Source organism: Coregonus clupeaformis, chromosome 1 (assembly GCF_020615455.1).
Source record: "Coregonus clupeaformis isolate EN_2021a chromosome 1, ASM2061545v1, whole genome shotgun sequence".
NCBI lineage: Eukaryota > Metazoa > Chordata > Actinopteri > Salmoniformes > Salmonidae > Coregonus > Coregonus clupeaformis.
The window spans coordinates 26,869,051-26,888,589 of record NC_059192.1 but is presented as its reverse complement, the minus strand read 5'-3'; the positions used below and the strand labels follow the sequence as shown (position 1 = coordinate 26,888,589).

The 19,539-nt window shown below is 45.9% G+C and overlaps 1 protein-coding gene across 4 annotated transcripts in view; it reads left to right on the top strand.

Annotated features, from left to right (window-relative positions):
- Positions 1-19,539, top strand: part of LOC121574054 (tau-tubulin kinase 1) — a 52,493-nt gene that overhangs the window by 23,362 nt on the left and 9,592 nt on the right. For all 4 annotated transcript variants that reach the window (XM_041886632.2, XM_041886614.2, XM_041886622.2 and 1 more), the window contains 2 exons: positions 1,461-1,642; positions 6,659-7,208. In XM_041886632.2, coding sequence (XP_041742566.2) covers positions 1,461-1,642; positions 6,659-7,208 — 732 coding nt within the window. The remainder of the gene's footprint in view (positions 1-1,460; positions 1,643-6,658; positions 7,209-19,539) is intronic.

Below are 19,539 nucleotides of genomic sequence, written 5' to 3'. Positions count from 1 at the left end.
TGGTGAGCAAAAATCCCAGAACCACACGGGGGGACCTAGTGAATGACCTGCAGAGAGCTGGGACCAAAGTAACAAAGCCTACCATCAGTAACACACTACGCTGCCAGGGACTCAAATCCTGCAGTGCCAGACGTGTCCCCCTGCTCAAGCCAGTACAAGTCCAGGCCCGTCTGAAGTTTGCTAGAGTGCATTTGGATGATCCAGAAGAGGATTGGGAGAATGTCATATGGTCAGATTAAACCAAAATAGAACTTTTTGGTAAAAACTCAACTCGTCGTGTTTGGAGGACAAAGAATGCTGAGTTGCATCCAAAGAACACCATACCTACTGTGAAGCATGGGGGTGGAAACATCATGCTTTGGGGCTGTTTTTCTGCAAAGGGACCAGGACGACTGATCCGTGTAAAGGAAAGAATGAATGGGGCCATGTATCGTGAGATTTTGAGTGAAAACCTCCTTCCATCAGCAAGGGCATTGAAGATGAAACGTGGCTGGGTCTTTCAGCATGACAATGATCCCAAACACACCGCCCGGGCAACGAAGGAGTGGCTTCGTAAGAAGCATTTCAAGGTCCTGGAGTGGCTTAGCCAGTCTCCAGATCTCAACCCCATAGAAAATCTTTGGAGGGAGTTGAAAGTCCGTGTTGCCCAGCGACAGCCCCAAAATATCACTGCTCTAGAGGAGATCTGCATGGAGGAATGGGCCAAAATACCAGCAACAGTGTGTGAACACCTTGTGAAGAATTACAGAAAACATGTGACCTGTGTCATTGCCAACAAAGGGTATATAACAAAGTATTGAGAAACTTTTGTTATTGACCAAATACTTATTTTCCACCATAATTAGCAAATAAATTCATTAAAAATCCTACAATGTGATTTTCTGGATTTTTTTTCCTCATTTTGTCTGTCATAGTTGACGTGTACCTATGATGAAAATTACAGGCCTCTCTCATCTTTTTAAGTGGGAGAACTTGCACAATTGGTGGCTGACTAAATACTTTTTTTCCCCACTGTATAACAAATTATTGAGAAACTTTTGTTATTGACCAAATACTTATTTTCCACCATAATTTTCAAATAAATTCATTAAAAATCCTACAATGTGATTTTCTGGAGAAAAAAAATCTCATTTTGTCTGTCATAGTTGATGTGTACCTATGATGAAAATTACAGGCCTCTCTCATCTTTTTAAGTGGGAGAACTTGCACAATTGGTGGCTGACTAAATACTTTTTTCCCCCACTGTACCTGGTTGTAGATAGAGCAGGAGATATATTTCAGGTACTGTTTACCATGAATTTACAGTGCTCAAACATGGTAAAGTAAATAGTGGCCCATTTACAGTACAATTCAAGCTGCTATATACCTGTAATACTTATTTGAAATTAGTCAACACAATAGGTCTAACTCTTGACAATGGTTTCTAACAGTGGTAACCCTAGAAACCCTCATTCCCCCAGGGGCAGTTGGCTGCGGAGGAGGAGCCTACTAGAGGGGTGTGTCCTGAGGCCCCTGTGGGTGGAGCTCCCACAGAAATGACTGGTGCTCAGGTCTGCGCTCTGCGGTACCGGAGGATCAACAGCCCAGAGTCAGACCGTCTGTCCGCCGCAGACGGGAGACCAGACGTCTACGACAAACGAGGGTGAGGGCTCTATACAGTGCAGACAAGTTAATACACTGTTGTGCAGATGTATACTTTATGTACACAACACATGCATGAAATAGATTTTATAAAGCCCTTTTTGCATCAGCACCAGCCTAAAACCCCAAAGAGCAAGCAATGCAGAGGCAGAAACACAGTGGCTAGGAAAAACTCCCTAGAAAGCAGGAACCTAGGAAGAAACCTAGAGAGGAACCAGGCACAGAGGGGTGGCCAGTCCTCTTCTTGCTGTACCGGGTGGAGATTTAAGAGTACATGTGGCCATTAAGGCCATACATTCAAACGTAGATGACCAGAAGTGTCAGATAGTAACCATGATGGCTATAGAGTAGCCATGTTCAACAGGCGGACCGTGGTCAGGATCCCAGAACGGGGTCAATACGGACCGCAGGTCCCTACACAGAAAGAAAGGAAGAGAGATAGAGCGGGATTAATGGGAGCATGCGTTAGATCACAGTACACCAGATTGCAGCATAACTACTGGGGACTGAGACATGTGGGTTGGGAGACACTGTGGCCCCGTCCAACAAGCAAGGAGTTAACCCCACCCACTCTGTCAAAGCTCAGCCCCACACCACTTAACACTAGAACTGCCTGACCTTTCAGCCTATAAGTACCCACTAGAGAACGTTGCCGGGTTTCCTCTTTAGCATATGCATCAGATGCATATAAACCCGCAAGATGCAGCAAACATAAGCACCAACGCTTGATAAATAGTGCATAAACTATTATAAAGGATTAATTGCATGAAGAAATAGTTGTGGAAATACAGTTCATTCGGAAAGTATTCAGACCCCTTGACTTTTTCCACATTTTGTTACGTTACAGCTTTATTCTAAAATTGATTAAATTGTTTTTATCCCTCATCAATCTACACACAATAGCCCATAATGACAAAGCAAAAACAGGTTAAAAAAAAAAAAAATACTGAAATGTTACATTTACATAAGTATTCAGACCATTTACTCAGTACTTTGTTGAAGCAACTATGGCAGTGATTACAGCCTCGAGTCTTCTTGGGTATGACACTACAAGCTTGGCACATCTGTATTTGGGGAGTTTCTCCCATTCTTCTCTGCAGATCCTCTCTGTCAGGTTGGATGGGGAGCGTCACTGCACAGCTATTTTCAGGTCTCTCCAGAGATGTTCGATCGGGTTCAAGTCCGGGCTCTGGCTGGGCCACTCAAGGACATTCAGAGACTTGTCCCGAAGCCACTCCTGCGTTGTCTTGGCTGTGTGCTTAGGGTCGTTGTCCTGTTGGAAGGTGAACCTTCACCCTAGTCTGAGGTCCTGAGCGATCTGGAGCAGGTTTTCCTCAAGGATCTCTCTGTACTTTGCTCCGTTCATCTTTCCCTCGATCCTAACTAGTCTCCCAGTCTCTGCCGCTGAAAAACTTCCCCACAGCATGATGCTGCCACCACCATGCGTCACAATAGGGATGGTGCCTGGTTACTTTCAGACGTGACGCTTGGCATTCAATCTTGGTTTCATCAGACCAGAGAATCTTGTTTCTCATGGTCTGACAGTTCTTTAGATGCCTTTTGGCAAACTCCAAGCGGGCTGTCATGTGCCTTTTACTGAGGAGTGGCTTCCGTCTGGCCACTCTACCATAAAGTGCTGCAGAGATGGTTGTCCTTCTGGAATGTTATCCCATCTCCACAGAGGAACTCTGGAGCTCTGTCAGAGTGACCATCGGATTCTTGGTCACCTCCCTGACCAAGGCCCTTCTCCCCCAATTGCTCAGTTTGACCAGGCAGCCAGCTCTAGGAAGAGTCTTGGTGGTTCCAAACTTCTTCCATTTAAGAATGATGGAGGACTCTGTGTTCTTGGGGACCTTCAATGCTGCAGACATTTTTTGGTACCCTTCCCCAGTTCTGTGCCTCGACACAATCCTGTCTCGGAGCTCAACAGACAATTCCTTCGACCTCATGGCTTGGTTTTTGCTCTGACATTCACTGTCAACTGTGGGACCTTATATAGACAGGTGTGTGTGCCTTTCCAAATCATGTCCAATCAATTGAATATACCACAGGTGGACTCCAATCAAGTTATAGAAATATCTCTCATTTTATTATGTTACTAGTTTTTGCTTAGTAGCCAGAGCAATGGTGTCACGCAAGTGGTCATGTGCTGAATGCATGGACAACATGGATATTCTTGGAAAAAGTTAAATTAAGAAATAGAGCTTCACCTCTTCAATTATGAGAGTTATTTGACAAAGGTAAGTGTAATAGAAACTGCAGAATATGCTCTTTCAGATACTATATAGAAATCACAATGTTATACCTGCATGTGGTTGAAGTCGGTGTCCTTCCACGCCTCGCCTTCCGCCTTAGGTAGTGTCCCTCCCACGGGGGGACAGTATGAAAAATGTATGCACTCACTAACTGTAAGTCGCTCTGGATAAGAGCGTCTGCTAAATGACTCAAATGTAAAATGTAAATGAGGAGGATTTGATAAAGTGATGCTCCTTTCCATGCATCTGTAAATTACAAAATGCACCCATCTCTTCATGTACAATTTGACTGATAGGCCTAATATTGTCACTCATCAGATTATTGTCAATTTAATCTTGTCTATAGGCTAACTCGTATTACAGTGGGGAAAAAAAGTATTTAGTCAGCCACCAATTGTGCAAGTTCTCCCACTTAAAAAGATGAGAGAGGCCTGTAATTTTCATCATAGGTACACGTCAACTATGACAGACAAAATGAGAAAAAATAATCCAGAAAATCACATTGTAGGATTTTTTTATGAATTTATTTGCAAATTATGGTGGAAAATAAGTATTTGGTCAATAACAAAAGTTTCTCAATACTTTGTTATATACCCTTTGTTGGCAATGACACAGGTCAAACGTTTTCTGTAAGTCTTCACAAGGTTTTCACACACTGTTGCTGGCCCAATTTTGGCCCATTCCTCCATGCAGATCTCCTCTAGAGCAGTGATGTTTTGGGGCTGTCGCTGGGCAACACGGACTTTCAACTCCCTCCAAAGATTTTCTATGGGGTTGAGATCTGGAGACTGGCTAGGCCACTCCAGGACCTTGAAATGCTTCTTACGAAGCCACTCCTTTGTTGCCCGGGCGGTGTGTTTGGGATCATTGTCATGCTGAAAGACCCAGCCACGTTTCATCTTCAATGCCCTTGCTGATGGAAGGAGGTTTTCACTTAAAAATTCACGATACATGGCCCCATTCATTCTTTCCTTTACACGGATCAGTCGTCCTGGTCCCTTTGCAGAAAAACAGCCCCAAAGCATGATGTTTCCACCCCCATACTTCACAGTAGGTATGGTGTTATTTGGATGCAACTCAGCATTCTTTGTCCTCCAAACACGACGAGTTGAGTTTTTACCAAAAAGTTCTATTTTGGTTTCATCTGACCATATGACATTCTCCCAATCCTCTTCTGGATCATCCAAATGCACTCTAGCACACTTCAGACGGGCCTGGACATGTACTGGCTTAAGCAGGGGGACACGTCTGGCGCAGCAGGATTTGAGTCCCTGGCGGCGTAGTGTGTTACTGATGGTAGGCTTTGTTACTTTGGTCCCAGCTCTCTGCAGGTCATTCACTAGGTCCCCCCGTGTGGTTCTGGGATTTTTGCTCACCGTTCTTGTGATCATTTTGACCCCACAGGGTGAGATCTTGCGTGGAGCCTCAGATCGAGGGAGATTATCAGTGGTCTTGTATGTCTTCCATTTCCTAATAATTGCTCCCACAGTTGATTTCTTCAAACCAAGCTGCTTACCTATTGCAGATTCAGTCTTCCCAGCCTGTTGCAGGTCTACAATTTTGTTTCTGGTGTCCTTTGACAGCTCTTTGGTCTTGGCCATAGTGGAGTTTGGAGTGTGACTGTTTGAGGTTGTGGACAGGTGTCTTTTATACTGATAACAAGTTCAAACAGGTGCCATTAATACAGGTAACGAGTGGAGGACAGAGGAGCCTCTTAAAGAAGAAGTTACAGGTCTGTGAGAGCCAGAAATCTTGCTTGTTTGTAGGTGACCAAATACTTATTTTCCACCATAATTTGCAAATAAATTCATAAAAAATCCTACAATGTGATTTTCTGGATTTTGTTTCCTAAATTTGTCTGTCATAGTTTACGTGTACCTATGATGAAAATTACAGGCCTCTCTCATCTTTTTAAGTGGGAGAACTTGCACAATTGGTGGCTAACTAAATACTTTTTTTCCCCACTGTATGTGTGAAATTAGTTTAGGTGTAGTTTCGATGGGCCGGCTGTGCAGGCTGACTGGCATCGTTTGTTTCCCGCTCATCAAGTTGGAAAGAGTCAAGGATATGTTTTGCATTATTCTAAAGGCCTACTGCAACACATATAATGTTTTCGTTTCCCTTACAATACATTTGAATAGGCATAGAGTTACAGTAAATAAAACAATCCTGTAGTAGCTTATTTTTATAAAGTAAAACGTAAAAAATAATGGTATCAACCCGCAAGGCACGCGGTCAAATTATTAACATGAGCGCCAACACTTTTACTGATACATATTACTGATAAATAGGCATAACACAAACTCATCATTACAATATTGTCTTTCTAAATTTAATCAACCTCTTCACCCTCCTTATCATTCAGTTAGGCCTAATTTAAATTCAATTGTGAAATAAGGTGCACAAGTATCGGCCATTCATCCATTTGTCATTCATTCAGTGAGGAGAGAGAGAGAGAGTCGCATTAGCGCCTGGCTGGGTGCCACCGTCCTACAGCACATTGTCTTGGCGGGTTAAATTAGGAATAGGTGTGAAGAAAAACAGGTAAAAATGCTCTAAATACTTTTCTGTTTGTGATTTCAAAATTCTGACAATTGAGCAGTGTAAAAATACAAACATTTAGGAAAAGTCAGGGAAGGAGCAGGACATAACTTTTTTTTGGGCTGATTCTTTTATTTATTTACACACATTGAAAACGCATTAAATCACAACACACAGTCAAATGTACAATTTTGGACAATGATTCTTTGTCTCCCCACCAGGTCTCGTATGGACATCCTGGGATCCCCTTCCCGCTACGTGCACTCCTCCCAGCCGGCCCAGATGCACTCCCTGGAGGAAGGAGGTGGGGACCGGCAGGGTGGCGGTGGGAGACCAGGCCAGGAGGTCTCCGTAGCCTCCGCGGCCGACCCCGAGGCCCACAGTAACGCCTTCATCCGGTCTGTACCACTTGCAGAGGAGGAAGACTTTGACAGCAAGGAGTGGGTGATCATTGACAAGGAGACTGAGCTCCAGGACTTCCTGGGTCTCCTGGGCCCGGGGGCCGAGCCTACCACCTCGGGTCCCACCACCGACGAGGAGGCAGAGGAGCTGAGGCCCCTGGAGGAACTGGAGGAGCGGAGGAGGTTACGGGGAGCTGGAGGTGGAGAGGTGGTGGTGAGGCCTAAGATGCGAGCAGGAGGCATAGGGGCACTTCCGGATGGGGAGGGGTCTAATGGGGCTAGTCCTGGACACTCTGGTTATCACACTCTGCCTCATAGCCATGGACACAGACCACGGCCACAGTCGGAGCACTTTGGAGCTCACGGACAGGTAAGAGCAAGGGACTGCGGGGTAGAGAATTGGTGTGTGTCTTGGTGTGTGAGTGTGTTTATCTGGGTTGGGGTCCATTTGAACTGAATTGAAATTCTAATTAAATTGAAATGTACTAGGCCACCTGTCTGTCTTCGTCTGCATCTGTGTTTGTCTTTCTGCGGGTATACAGTACCAGTCAAAAGTTTGGACACACCTATTCATTCCAGGGTTTTTCTTTACATTGTAGAATAATAGTGAAGACATCTAAACTATGAAATAACACATATGGAATCATGTAGTAACCCAAAAAGTGTTAAACAAATCAAAATATATTTTATATTTGAGATTCTTCAAAGTAGCCACCCTTTGCCTTGATGACAACTTGGCACACTCTTGGCATTCTCTCAACCAGCTTCATGAGGTAGTCACCCGGAATGCATTTGAATTAACAGGTGTGCCTTGTTAAAAGTTAATTTGTGGAATTCCTTTCCTTCTTAATGTGTTTAAGCCAATCAGTTGTGTTGTGACAAGGTAGGGGTGGTAAACAGAAGATAGCCCTATTTGGTAAAAGACCAAGTCCATATTATGGGAAGAACAGCTCAAATAAGCAAAGCGAAACGACAGTCCATCATTACTTTAAGACATGAAGGTCAGTCAATACGGAACATTTCAAGAACTAAAGTTTCTTCAAGTGCGGTCGCAAAAACCAGCGCTATGATGAAACTGGCTCTCATGAGGACCGCCACAGGAAAGGAAGACCCAGAGTTACCTCTGCTGCAGAGGATGTTAATTAGAGTTAACTGCACCTCAGATTGCAGCCCAAAGAAATGCTTCACAGAGTTCAAGTAACAGACACATCTCAGCATCAATTGTTCAGTGGAGACTGCGTGAATCAGGCCTTCATGGTCGAATTGCTGCAAAGAAACCACTACTAAAGGACACCAATAAGAAGAGACTTGCTTGGGCCAAGAAACACGAGCAATGGACATTAGACCGGTGGAAATCTGTCCTTTGGTCTGATGAGTCCAAATTTGAGATTTTTGGTCCCAACAGCCGTGTCTTTGTGAGACAGAGTAGGTGAGTGGATGATCTCTGCATGTGTGGTCCCACCGTGAAGCATGGAGGAGGAGGTGGGATGGTGTGGGGGTGCTTTGCTGGTGACACTGTCTGTGATTTATTTAGAATTCAAGGCAAACTAAACCAGCATGGCTACCACAGCATCTGGTTTGCGCTTAGTGGGACTATCATTTGTTTTTCAACAGGACAATGACCCAACACACCTATAAGGGCTATTTGACCAAGAAGGAGAGTGATGGAGTGCTGCATCAGATGACCTGGCCTCCACAATCACCCTACCTCAACCCAATTGAGATGGTTTGGGATGAGTTGGTGTGATGAGGTGTGAATGAAGGAGTCAGGCGCAGGAGGTAAAACACCGAAGTCCAGAGTTTATTCCGTTCATATAAATAAAACGCACCCAGCGTCAAAACGAAACTAACAAGGGAAAATAATCCACCTTGACAAAAACACATGGAAGAGTAGCTCAACCGAGCTACTCGCTCTCACAATAAACAATCACTCACAAAGACAAGGGGAACAGAGGGAACACTTATACACATACTAATTAGGGGAATGAGCACCAGGTGTGTGTGTGTGATTGACAAGACAAGACATGACAAGTGGAGTGATGAGAATGGGATCGGCAGTAGCTAGTAAGCCGGTGACAACGAACGCCGAAACCTGCCCAAACAAGGAGGGGTGGCAGCATCGGCGGAAGTCGTGACAGTACCTCCCCCTTGACGCGCGGCTCGAGCAGTGCGCCGACCCCGGCCTCAGGAACGGCCAGGAGGACACGGAGCAGAGCGAGTCGGATGGCGACGGTGGAAATCCCTCAACAGGGAGGGATCGAGGATGTCCCTCCTTGGGACCCAGCACCGTTCCTCTGGACCGTACCCCTCCCACTCCACGAGATACTGAAGGCCCCCCACCCGACACCTCGAATCCAGTATGGAACGGACCGAGTACGCCGGGGCCCCCTCGATGTCCAGAGGAGGTGGAGGAACCTCCCGCACCTCAGACTCCTGGAGCGGACCAGCTACCACCGGCCTGAGGAGAGACACATGAAACGAGGGGTTAATACGGTAATCAGGGGGGAGTAACAACCTGTATGTAACCTCGTTTATCGTCCTCAGGACTTTAAACGGCCCCACAAACCACGGGCTCAGCTTCCAGCAGGGAAGGCGGAGGGGTAGATTCCAGGTCGAGAGCCAGACCTGATCCCCCGGTATGAAAACCGGGGCCTCCCTGCGGTGGCGGTCAGCATTCGCCTTCTGATGACGCACGGCACGCTGGAGGCGAACGTGGGCAGCGTCCCATGTCTCCTCCGCGCGCCGAAACCAGTCATCCACCGCAGGAGCCTCGGTCTGGCTCTGGTGCCACGGTGCCAGGACCGGTTGTTAACCCAAAACACATTGGAAAGGTGTTAGGTTAGTGGAGGAGTGGCAGAGAGAGTTCTGAGCATATTCTGCCCATGGCAGGAACACCGACCACTCCCCCTGCCGGTCCTGACAGTAGGTCCGCAGGAACCTACCCACATCTTCATTCACCCTTTCCACCTGCCCATTACTCTCGGGGTGAAATCCAGAGGTCAGGTTGACCGAGACCCCTTACGTTCTATGAACGCCTTCCAGACTCTAGACGTGAACTGGGGACCTCGGTCGGACACTATATCCTCTGGTACCCCGTAGTGCCGGAAGATGTGAGTAAACAGAGCCTCCGCAGTTTGTAGGGCCGTGGGGAGACCGGGCAGAGGAAGGAGGCGGCAGGACTTCGAAAAGCGATCCACAACGACCAGGATAGTGGTGTTACCTTGGAAGAGGGGAAGATCAGTAAGAAAATCAATACTAAGGTGAGACCATGGTCGTTGTGGAACTGGTAAAGGTTGTAGCTTACCCGCAGGGAGGTGCCTAGGTGCCTTACTCTGGGCGCACAGTGAGCAGGAGGAAACATACACCCTCACGTCCTTAGCCAAGGTAGGCCACCAGTACTTCTCGGTTAGGCAGCGCATTGTACGACCGATACCTGGATGACCAGAGGAGGGTGACGTGTGCCCAGTAGATCAGACGATCACGGATAAACGCAGGTATGTACTGCAGCCCAGCTGGACACTGCGGTGGAGATGGATCTGTGCGTAATGCCTGCGCTATATCCGCGTCCATCACCCATACTACCGGCGCCACAATGCATGAGGCCGGGAGTATGGGGGTGTTGTCTCTGGGCCTCTCCTCTGTGTCATACAGCCAAGACGTTCTTTGTACCCAGAATGTATGAGAGTGTGAAATCAAACCGGGTGAAGAAGAGGGCCCACCTGGCCTGGCGAGGATTCAGCCTCCTCGCTTCCCGAATGTACTCCAGGTTACGGTGGTCTGTCCAGATGAGGAAAGGGTGTTTCGCCCCTTCGAGCCAATGCCTCCACACCGTCAAAGCTCGGACAACAGCCAGCAGCTCCCGATCACCAACACCGTAGTTCTGCTCTTCCGAGCTGAACTTCTTCGAAAAGAAGGCACAGGGGCGGAGCTTGGGTGGCGTGCCTGAGCGTTGGGATAAGACAGCGCCTATCCCTACCTCAGACGCATCCACCTCCACTACGAACGGTAGTAATGGATCGGGGTGGGCCAGTACCGGGGCTGAGGTGAACAGACCCCGCAATCTACTGAAAGCCAAATCAGCCTTAGCAGACCAGCGGAGCCAGGACGGCCCACCCTTCCACAAGGAGGTAATGGGAGCTGCGACCTTGCCAAAGCCCCGAATAAACCTCCAATAGTAGTTGGCAAAGCCAAGGAAGCGCTGCACCTCCTTCACCGTGGTTGGAGTCGGCCAATTACGCACGGCAGAAATGCGATCTCCCTCAATCTCCACACCTGTGGTAGTAATGTGGTATCCGAGGAACGAGATTGACTGCTGGAAAAACTCACACTTCTCTGCCTTGGCATAAAGATCATTTTCCAGCAGTCGGACCAGTACCTTGCAAACCTGGGACACATGCTCGGCGCGCGTAGCGGAATACACCAGGATGTCATTGATGTAGACCACCACCCCGCGACCAAGCATGTCCCGAAACACTTCGTTCACAAAGGACTGGAAAACAGATGGAGCATTCAACAAACCGTAGGGCATCACCAGGTATTCATAATGCCCCGAAGTTTTGCTGAATGCTGTTTTCCACTCATCCCCTTCCCGAATACGCACCAGGTTGTAGGCACTCCTGAGGTCTAATTTGGTGAAAAAACGGGCCCCATGCATTGACTCAATCCCTTAAGGAATGAGGGGAAGAGGATAACTAAATCGTACCATCACCTTATTCAGTGGTCAATAATCAATGCACGGGCGTAAACCGCCATCTTTCTTTTTCACAAAGAAGAAACTTGAGGAAGCAGGTGAAGCGGAGGGATGTATATACCCCTGGCGAAGGGACTCGGTGCCGTATGTTTCCATAGCCTCCGTTTCAGCCTGCGACAGGGGATACACATGACTCCTGGGAGGTACAGCGTCTACCCGAAGGTTTATCGCGCAATCCCCCTCCCGATGAGGTGGTAATTTAGTCGCTTGCGTCTTGGAAAACGCGAGTGCCAGATCATGGTATTCGGGGGGAATGCACACAGTGGGGGTACCGTCTGGACTTTCCACCGTGGTCGCACCAACGGAAACACCTAGACACCTACCCGGACACTCACGCGACCACTCCGTAAGAACCCTCTGCGGCCATGAAAAATTGGGTTGTGAAGGGCTAACCACGGAATACCTAAGACTACAGGGTAAGCAGGAGACTCAATAATCAAGAAAGTGATCTGCTCAAAATGCGTCTCCTGTGTAATCATGGTGACTGGTACAGTAACCTCCTTAACCAACCCTGACCCTAATAGTTGACTACATTTACATGTACATTTTAGTCATTTAGCAGACGCTCTTATCCAGAGCGACTTACAGTTAGTGAGTGCATACATTATTTAGTTTGAGTATTATTATTTTATTTTTTTCATACCCCCCCTTGGGAATCGAACCCACAACCCTGGCGTTGCAAACACCATGCTCTACCAACTGAGCTACATCCCCTGCCGGCCATTCCCTCCCCTACCCTGGACGACGCTGGGCCAATTGTGCGCCGCCCCATATCAAGTGATCTGATGGGGAGTGGAATGGATAGGGGAACTAATGAAATGCCTTGACGGCGTGCAAATGCCCTGTCCATAAAGTTCCCAGATGCGTCTGAATCGACTAGCGCCTTACACTGGGAAACTACCAGGTGATCGGGACAGGAGATCGATAAGGTACAGTGTGCCGCAAAGGGCTCTGAACAAGTTTGGGTGTTCGTTACCTGGGGTGATGCGTGAGTACTCTGCCTACCGCCTCCAGCCCCAAAGGAACGTTGACTGAGACGTGAGGTGGATTGTCTCTTCGTGCCACCAGAGTTCTCTCGGCCGGCGGCTCCCCCCAGCTTCATCTGCTCGGGGTCAGAGTCGTCCTGAGTGGGAACGGGCAGACCCCTACCAGGACGTCCTCTGGCTGCTAGCAGATTGTCCAGCCGGATGGCCATGTCCACCAGTTGGGAGAACGATAGCATGGCATCATGGCAGGCTAGCTCCCGTCGGACGTCCTCCCTTAGGTGGCACCGTAAATGGTTGATCAGGGCCCGCTCGTTCCACCCAGACCCCGCAGCCAGCGTCCGGAACTCAAGCGCGTAGTCCTGTGCGGTCCTCGTCCCCTGCCTCAGATGGACCAGTCATTCGCCCGAAAACGGCCCGAAAGAGGCTAGCAAACTCCCCGTAGTCCTCCAACGCGCCACCTCTCTCGTTCCACACCGCGTTGGCCCACTCCAGGGCTCTCCCACAAAGGCAGCAAACGAGGACGGATACCTTCTCCCGCTCCAGTGGCACCGGCCTGATGCTGGAGAAATACAGCTCTAATTGGAGCAGAAATCCCTTACATCGCGCTGCCGTCCCATCAAACGCCGGTGGCAGGGATATCTGGATCCCTCCAGGGGCTGGGGTGTAGGTGGCTGGATCCGGTTGACCAGCTGGTCTCGATAGATCGGGTCCTCTCCTCTCCAGGCGTTCTACTACCTGAAGAACCCGATCCATCGCTTACCCCAAGCTGGCCAGCATCAAGGAATGCTCCTGGACCCTTGCCACAACTCCTGGCATGCGGTCTTCTCCTGCTGACTCCATTCAGCAGAGTGAGTGATTCTGAGATTAGGTGTGAATGAAGGAGTCAGGCGCAGGAGGTAAAACATAGAAGTCCAGAGTTTATTCCGTTCACATAAATAAAACGCACCCAGCGTCAAAACGAAACTAACAAGGGAAAATAATCCACCTTGGCAAAACCACATAGAAGAGTAGCTCAACCGAGCTACTCGCTCTCAAAATAAACAATCACTCACAAAGACAAGGGGAACAGAGGGAACACTTATACACATACTAATTTGCTCATGTAAGTTGCTCTGGATAAGAGCGTCTGCTAAATGATTAAAATGTAAATGTAATTAGGGGAATGAGCACCAGGTGTGTGTGATTGACAAGACAAGACATGACAAGTGGAGTAATTAGAATGGGATCGGCAGAAGCTAGTAAGCCGGTGACGACGAACGCCGAAACCTGCCCGAACAAGGAGGGGAGGCAGCCTCGGCGGAAGTCGTGACAGTTGGACCGCAGAGTGAAGGAAAAGCAACCAACAAGTGCTCAGCATATGTGGGAACTCCTTCAAGACTGTTGGAAAATCATTCCAGGTGAAGCTGGTTGAGAGAATGTCAAGAGTGTGCAAAGTTGTCATCAAGGCAAAGGGTGGCTACTTTGAAGAATCTAAAATATAAAATATACTTTCATTTGTTTAACACTTTTTGGGTCACTACATGATTCCATATGTGTTATTTCGTAGTTTTGATGTCTTCACTATTATTCTACAATGTAAAAAATAGTAAAAATAAAGAAAAACCCTTGAATGAGTTCGTGTGTCCAAACTTTTGACTGGTACTGTATGTCTATGTTATCTTCGGCCGTGGGCCATTTCCTGTTATTTCCTGTGTCGACAATGTAACTGGACACAATTTGCATGAATGGTATACTTATTCTTAATCTTCTCAGCCCTTGGTAGTTACTTTTTGAAGGTCAAGTTATGTACACCCAGTGTTAATTTGACCAATTACTGTGCATAGCTTACTGTTTTTTGCTTAATCTATCCACTGACTAAAGCCTATAATTAACAAGCTGTCGTAAAGTCAATGGATAATGTTTTATTTAGACCGGTGGTATTGTATTTAATAAGTCATCCAGTGTGTGTAAGAGGACTGCAGATTCCTATCTCCTATGAAGACTGAATTCCCTCCATCCGGGATACACAGCTGTGCAAATGAAACACACTTCATGAAGCACAGCAGTGTGGAGGAACAGTTACAGTGCATTCGGAAAGTATTCAGACCCCTTGACTTTTTCCACATATTGTTACGTTACAGCCTTATTCTAAAATGGATTCAATATTTTATTTTTTTCATCAATCTACATACAATACCCCATAAGGACGAAGCAAAAACTGGTTTTTGTAAATTTCTGTAAATGTATAAAAAATAAAAAAACATAAATACCTTAGTATTCAGACCCTTTGCTATGAGACTCGAAATTGAGCTCAGGTGCATCCTGTTTCCATTGATCATCATTGAGATGTTTCTCTGAGACAGGATTGTGTCAAGGCACAGATCTGGGGAAGGGTACTAAAACATTTCTGCAGCATTGAAGGTCCACAAGAACACAGTGGCCTCCATCATTCTTAAATGGAAGAAGTTTGGAACCACCAAGACTCTTTCTAGAGCTGGCCGCCTGGCCAAACTGAGCAATCGGGGGAGAAGGGCCTTGGTCAGGGAGGTGACCAAGAACCCGATGGTCACTCTGACAGAGCTCCAGAGTTCCTCTGTGGAGTTGGGAGAAACTTCCAGAAGGACAACCATCTCTGCAGCACTTTATGGTAGAGTGGCCAGATGGAAGCCACTCCTCAGTAAAAGGCACATGACAGCCTGCTTGGAGTTTGCCAAAAGGCACCTAAAGACTCTCAGACCATGAGAAACAAGATTCTCTGGTCTGATGAAACCAAGATTGAACTCTTTCGCCTGAATGACAAGCGTCACGTCTGGAGGAAACCTGGCACCATCCCTACTGTGAAGCATGGTGGTGGCAGCATCATGCTGTGGGGATGTTTTTCAGCGGCAGGGACTGGGAGACTAGTCAGGTTTGAGGGAATGATGAATGGAGCAAAGTACATAGAGATCCTTAATGAAAACCTGCTCCAGAGCGCTCAGGACCTCAGACTGGGGTGAAGGTTTACCTTCCAACAGGACAACGACCCTAAGCACACAGCCAAGACAACCCAGGAGTGGCTTCGGGACAAGTCTCTGAATGTTCTTGAGTGGCCCAGCCAGAACCCGATTGAACATCTCTGGAGAGACCTGAAAATAGCTGTGCAGCGACGCTCCCCATCCAATCTGACAGATCATGAAAGGATCTGCAGAGAAGAATGGGAGAAACTCCCCAAATACAGGTGTGCCAAGCTTGTACCACCATACCCAAGAAGACTTGAGGCTGTAATCGCTGCCAAAGGTGCTTCAACAAAGTACTGAGTAAAGGGTCTGAATACTTATGTAAATGTTATATTTCAGTTTTTTCTTTTGAATACATTTGCAAAAAATTCTAAAAACCTGTTGTTGCTTTGTCATCATGGGGTATTGTGTGTAAATTTATGAGGATTCTTTAAAAAAATATCAATTTTAGAATAAGGCTGTAACGTAACAAAATGTGGAAAAAGTCAAGGGGTCTGAATACTTATATCCAAATGCACTGTATCTGCAATGATTGAATTCTGGCCATAGTTTTAATAACATTAATTTTGGCAGCTATAGATGTACGTAACTGAAATGGGTGGCCTGAAAGTTCCTTGCAGTTTGAGTTTTTTATTTATTTAATCATGATTGTCTCATTGATACAAAGATCTCTTTTACAAGAGAGACCTGTTCAAGATAGCAGCCATTTCAACCATTTTGTGCTGATGATGCAGGATAATGCTGTTGTGTGAATACATGTTCTGATAGAAGATATGTTATAGGTTATGATGGTAAACTGTTCCAGACAGTACACAAAAACTGTTTCACACAACAGGTAGGGATATGTTTCTCCTCTCTCTCCTCTCTCTCAGCGCCAAGTCAATCTCCCCTCGGAAGCCCCATTAAATATCTTGCCAGAAAAACATTGGCCTGTGCCTGCATATCCATATCCAGTGACAGTCAGCAAACACTGAAATGCTTGAACAACATCCCTTTTTATCCATTCAAAATAAAACCCAACCCAAACGATTGTGCTTAGGTCTCGTTTAAAGAGATTGAAAAAAGAGATCCCTCCCCTTATATTTCTGCTGTGTGTGCATGTGTGTGTGGTGTGCTCACTGCAACATGCACACAGACACACAGAGACCCAGACATTCCCCTGCCAGCAGAGATAGAGAAGAGACGGAGTCTTCTTGGCCACACCACCGCCTGATGCCTTTCTCCTCCACTCTTATTGGTCTTTTTCAGTTGGAGGAGGACAGGCCCCACCCCCACCACTCTTTCCAGAGGCCCAACCAATTGAGGAGATTGGCGTCGTACGTGTTCTCGTCCTCTACCCTGGAGACGGAGCAGTATCCCCATGGTAATTCGGAAGCTGGGGCGTTGATCCAGAGAAGCCGCTCCGCAGAGAGTAGCCCCGCCCGTCTCCCCTCGCGGCGCCACATACCCCTGGTACCCGGCAGCCCCGGGGGGTCGCGACCCAGACACTCTGTCCTCAACCTGTCCCGACTCCAGATACAACAGATGCTGGCCAAACTAATGAACAAGACGTGATCGGATAAAAAACCCAGTAGGGGTTGTAGCTAACATTTTGTGTAACCACATGCAGCGCTTTTTCACCAACCACAACAACAACAATACCTTCTGCTCCCTCCTCCTCACATAAATAGACACACTCTTGGCTATATCTAGGCGGACTGGAGGGTTTAACAAAAGGGAATATTACAAAAAAGGGAAGAATACTTTTTTATTTATTGTGCAATAAACTGGGGCCGACCTGTACCCTGTGCTCCGGATGAGCCTGTGGACCTGTGGAACAGGAATAGTAGGATCGGGTTTTGTCCTTCTGGAGGAAGTGCAGGCAAGGTCACTGGATACGAACCCCAGGCTCCTAAAATGGCCACCCCACGAGGCATACAGCTCAGTGGATATTGTGGATGTGGATGGAGAGAGTAGAGCTGGGAAGATAAACCAAAAATTATCGGCACCGATCACTTATCGCAGGCATTTTGCTGATATCATTCATTACGATAAGTAGCCTATACTAGAGAAATGTGAAGTTTGAAATGAAATAAGTTTGCTAATATGGGTGATTGTATGGAGCGATTTTAGTGCCAACAGAGACCAATTCATAGTTAGAACATTAATGTAACATATAACATTGGCTTCAGAAACCGCCAGAAGTTTCTGTTTACCACAGAGAGAGTTTGATTCTGTCTGTTTTCCTCTACCTGTCCTGGCTGGCAAAGTACCAGGATGTTGTCTCTGGTTTTGAATCTGAATTTAGAGAACTGAATTTGAAAACTGAATCTGAAAAGTTGAATATATGAAACTTTGATAAACTTAAAATGATAGTTTGTAAACTTGAAACTGAATATATAAATAATGAATGTGAATATTCAATTCAATTGAAAATGAATTTTAAAACTGAATGCAATATTCATTCAATTCAGTTTCAAATCATGAAATACAAGTTCAATTTATGAATTCAATTATTAAATTTGTGCATTACAAATTCAAAAATATTCAATTCAAATTAAATATCCTAATATTGTAGAATTATCGACTAGGTGAAAAATCTGTCGATGTGCCCTTGAGCAAGGCACTTAACCCTAATTGCTCCTGTAAGTCGCTCTGGATAAGAGCGTCTGCTAAATGACTAAAATGTAAATGTAAATGTAATTATGGAATTCAAATACAATTTCTGTTGGCACTGAAATCGCTCCATATGATTGTTAATGGCACAATTGATGGCTACAACCAAGTTAGTAGTAGTAGTAGTTTAAAGGAGAATAAAAAAAAACTGTGGTCCACATTAATGTTATAAACTTATCGTTCTATTTATCGTTATTGCATCAATTTAGACAATTTATCGCGATATGGATTTTTGTCTATATCACCCAGCTCTAAGAGAGAGACTGAGGGAGATAGGTAGAGCGAGAAAAGAGAGAGAGGAGAGAGAGAGATCCACATGGTTCAAAAAGTTGTACACCACAGACACTGTACATACCACTTTACTGTACACTGACACTCGTTTTTTGAAAGATGCTGTTTTTATTCAAGCGCTGAGTACTGTAGCTTTGTTAGATGTAGAATTTTAGGCAAAGAGTTGTGCTTTGTGTCATTTCTGCTCTGCCCAGGCTTTCATCTGCACATGCTAAAAGTGCTTTAGGACTGGTGTGTGTGTGTGGGTGTGTGTGTGTGTGTGGGTGGGTGGGTGTGGAAGGGGGATGAAATGAGTATAATTCCCCTCCTACTCATTATCATCATCATCATCATCATCATCATCACCAACACTATTACCCTCTTCATCCTCATGTATTGTTCTTGTTTGATCTAGTTTATGGTTTTGTTATTTAAAATAACAAAGCATAGCAAAATGTTGAATGGCTGTTGTGGATGCTGCTTTATCATAGTCAATGTGCCAGGATGTTGAGATGAACAGAGATAAATTCTAAATGATTGTTTCTGTCTGAGGGTCAATTATGGGTCAGTATAGGCAATAGATTGATAGGCAATAGTTTCCATCATTGTAGTGGAATGCTGCTTTGTCTTACCGCATATAAATGTTTATAACATGTATGTAGCACGCCTATAACATGTCTATAATATTGTATTATTCATATGCACACAAACGATTGCATCTGGTTTTGACAGTTTTACCAGTGTTACCAGCAATAATGATTTATTTTTCATTATTTTTATAGTTTCTAATGTTTATTGTTGTGAATCTTTTAATTTCTCTTGCCTTTGATACTGCTGTTTGGACTCTGGATAGAAGACACAGATCTTGTTGCTTCAAGAACATGCCTTCATTTTGCTGCACCAGTCACAACTATAGATTTTGTGAAATGTCCATATTGTCAATATTTGTTGCTCACTACTGTAATTGTTTAAAAGGAGGGGATTAAGGCTGAAATTCAATTGAACCTGTCCTAGCAATGTTTACGCTGTAAGTCGCTCTGGATAAGAGCGTCTGCTAAATGACCT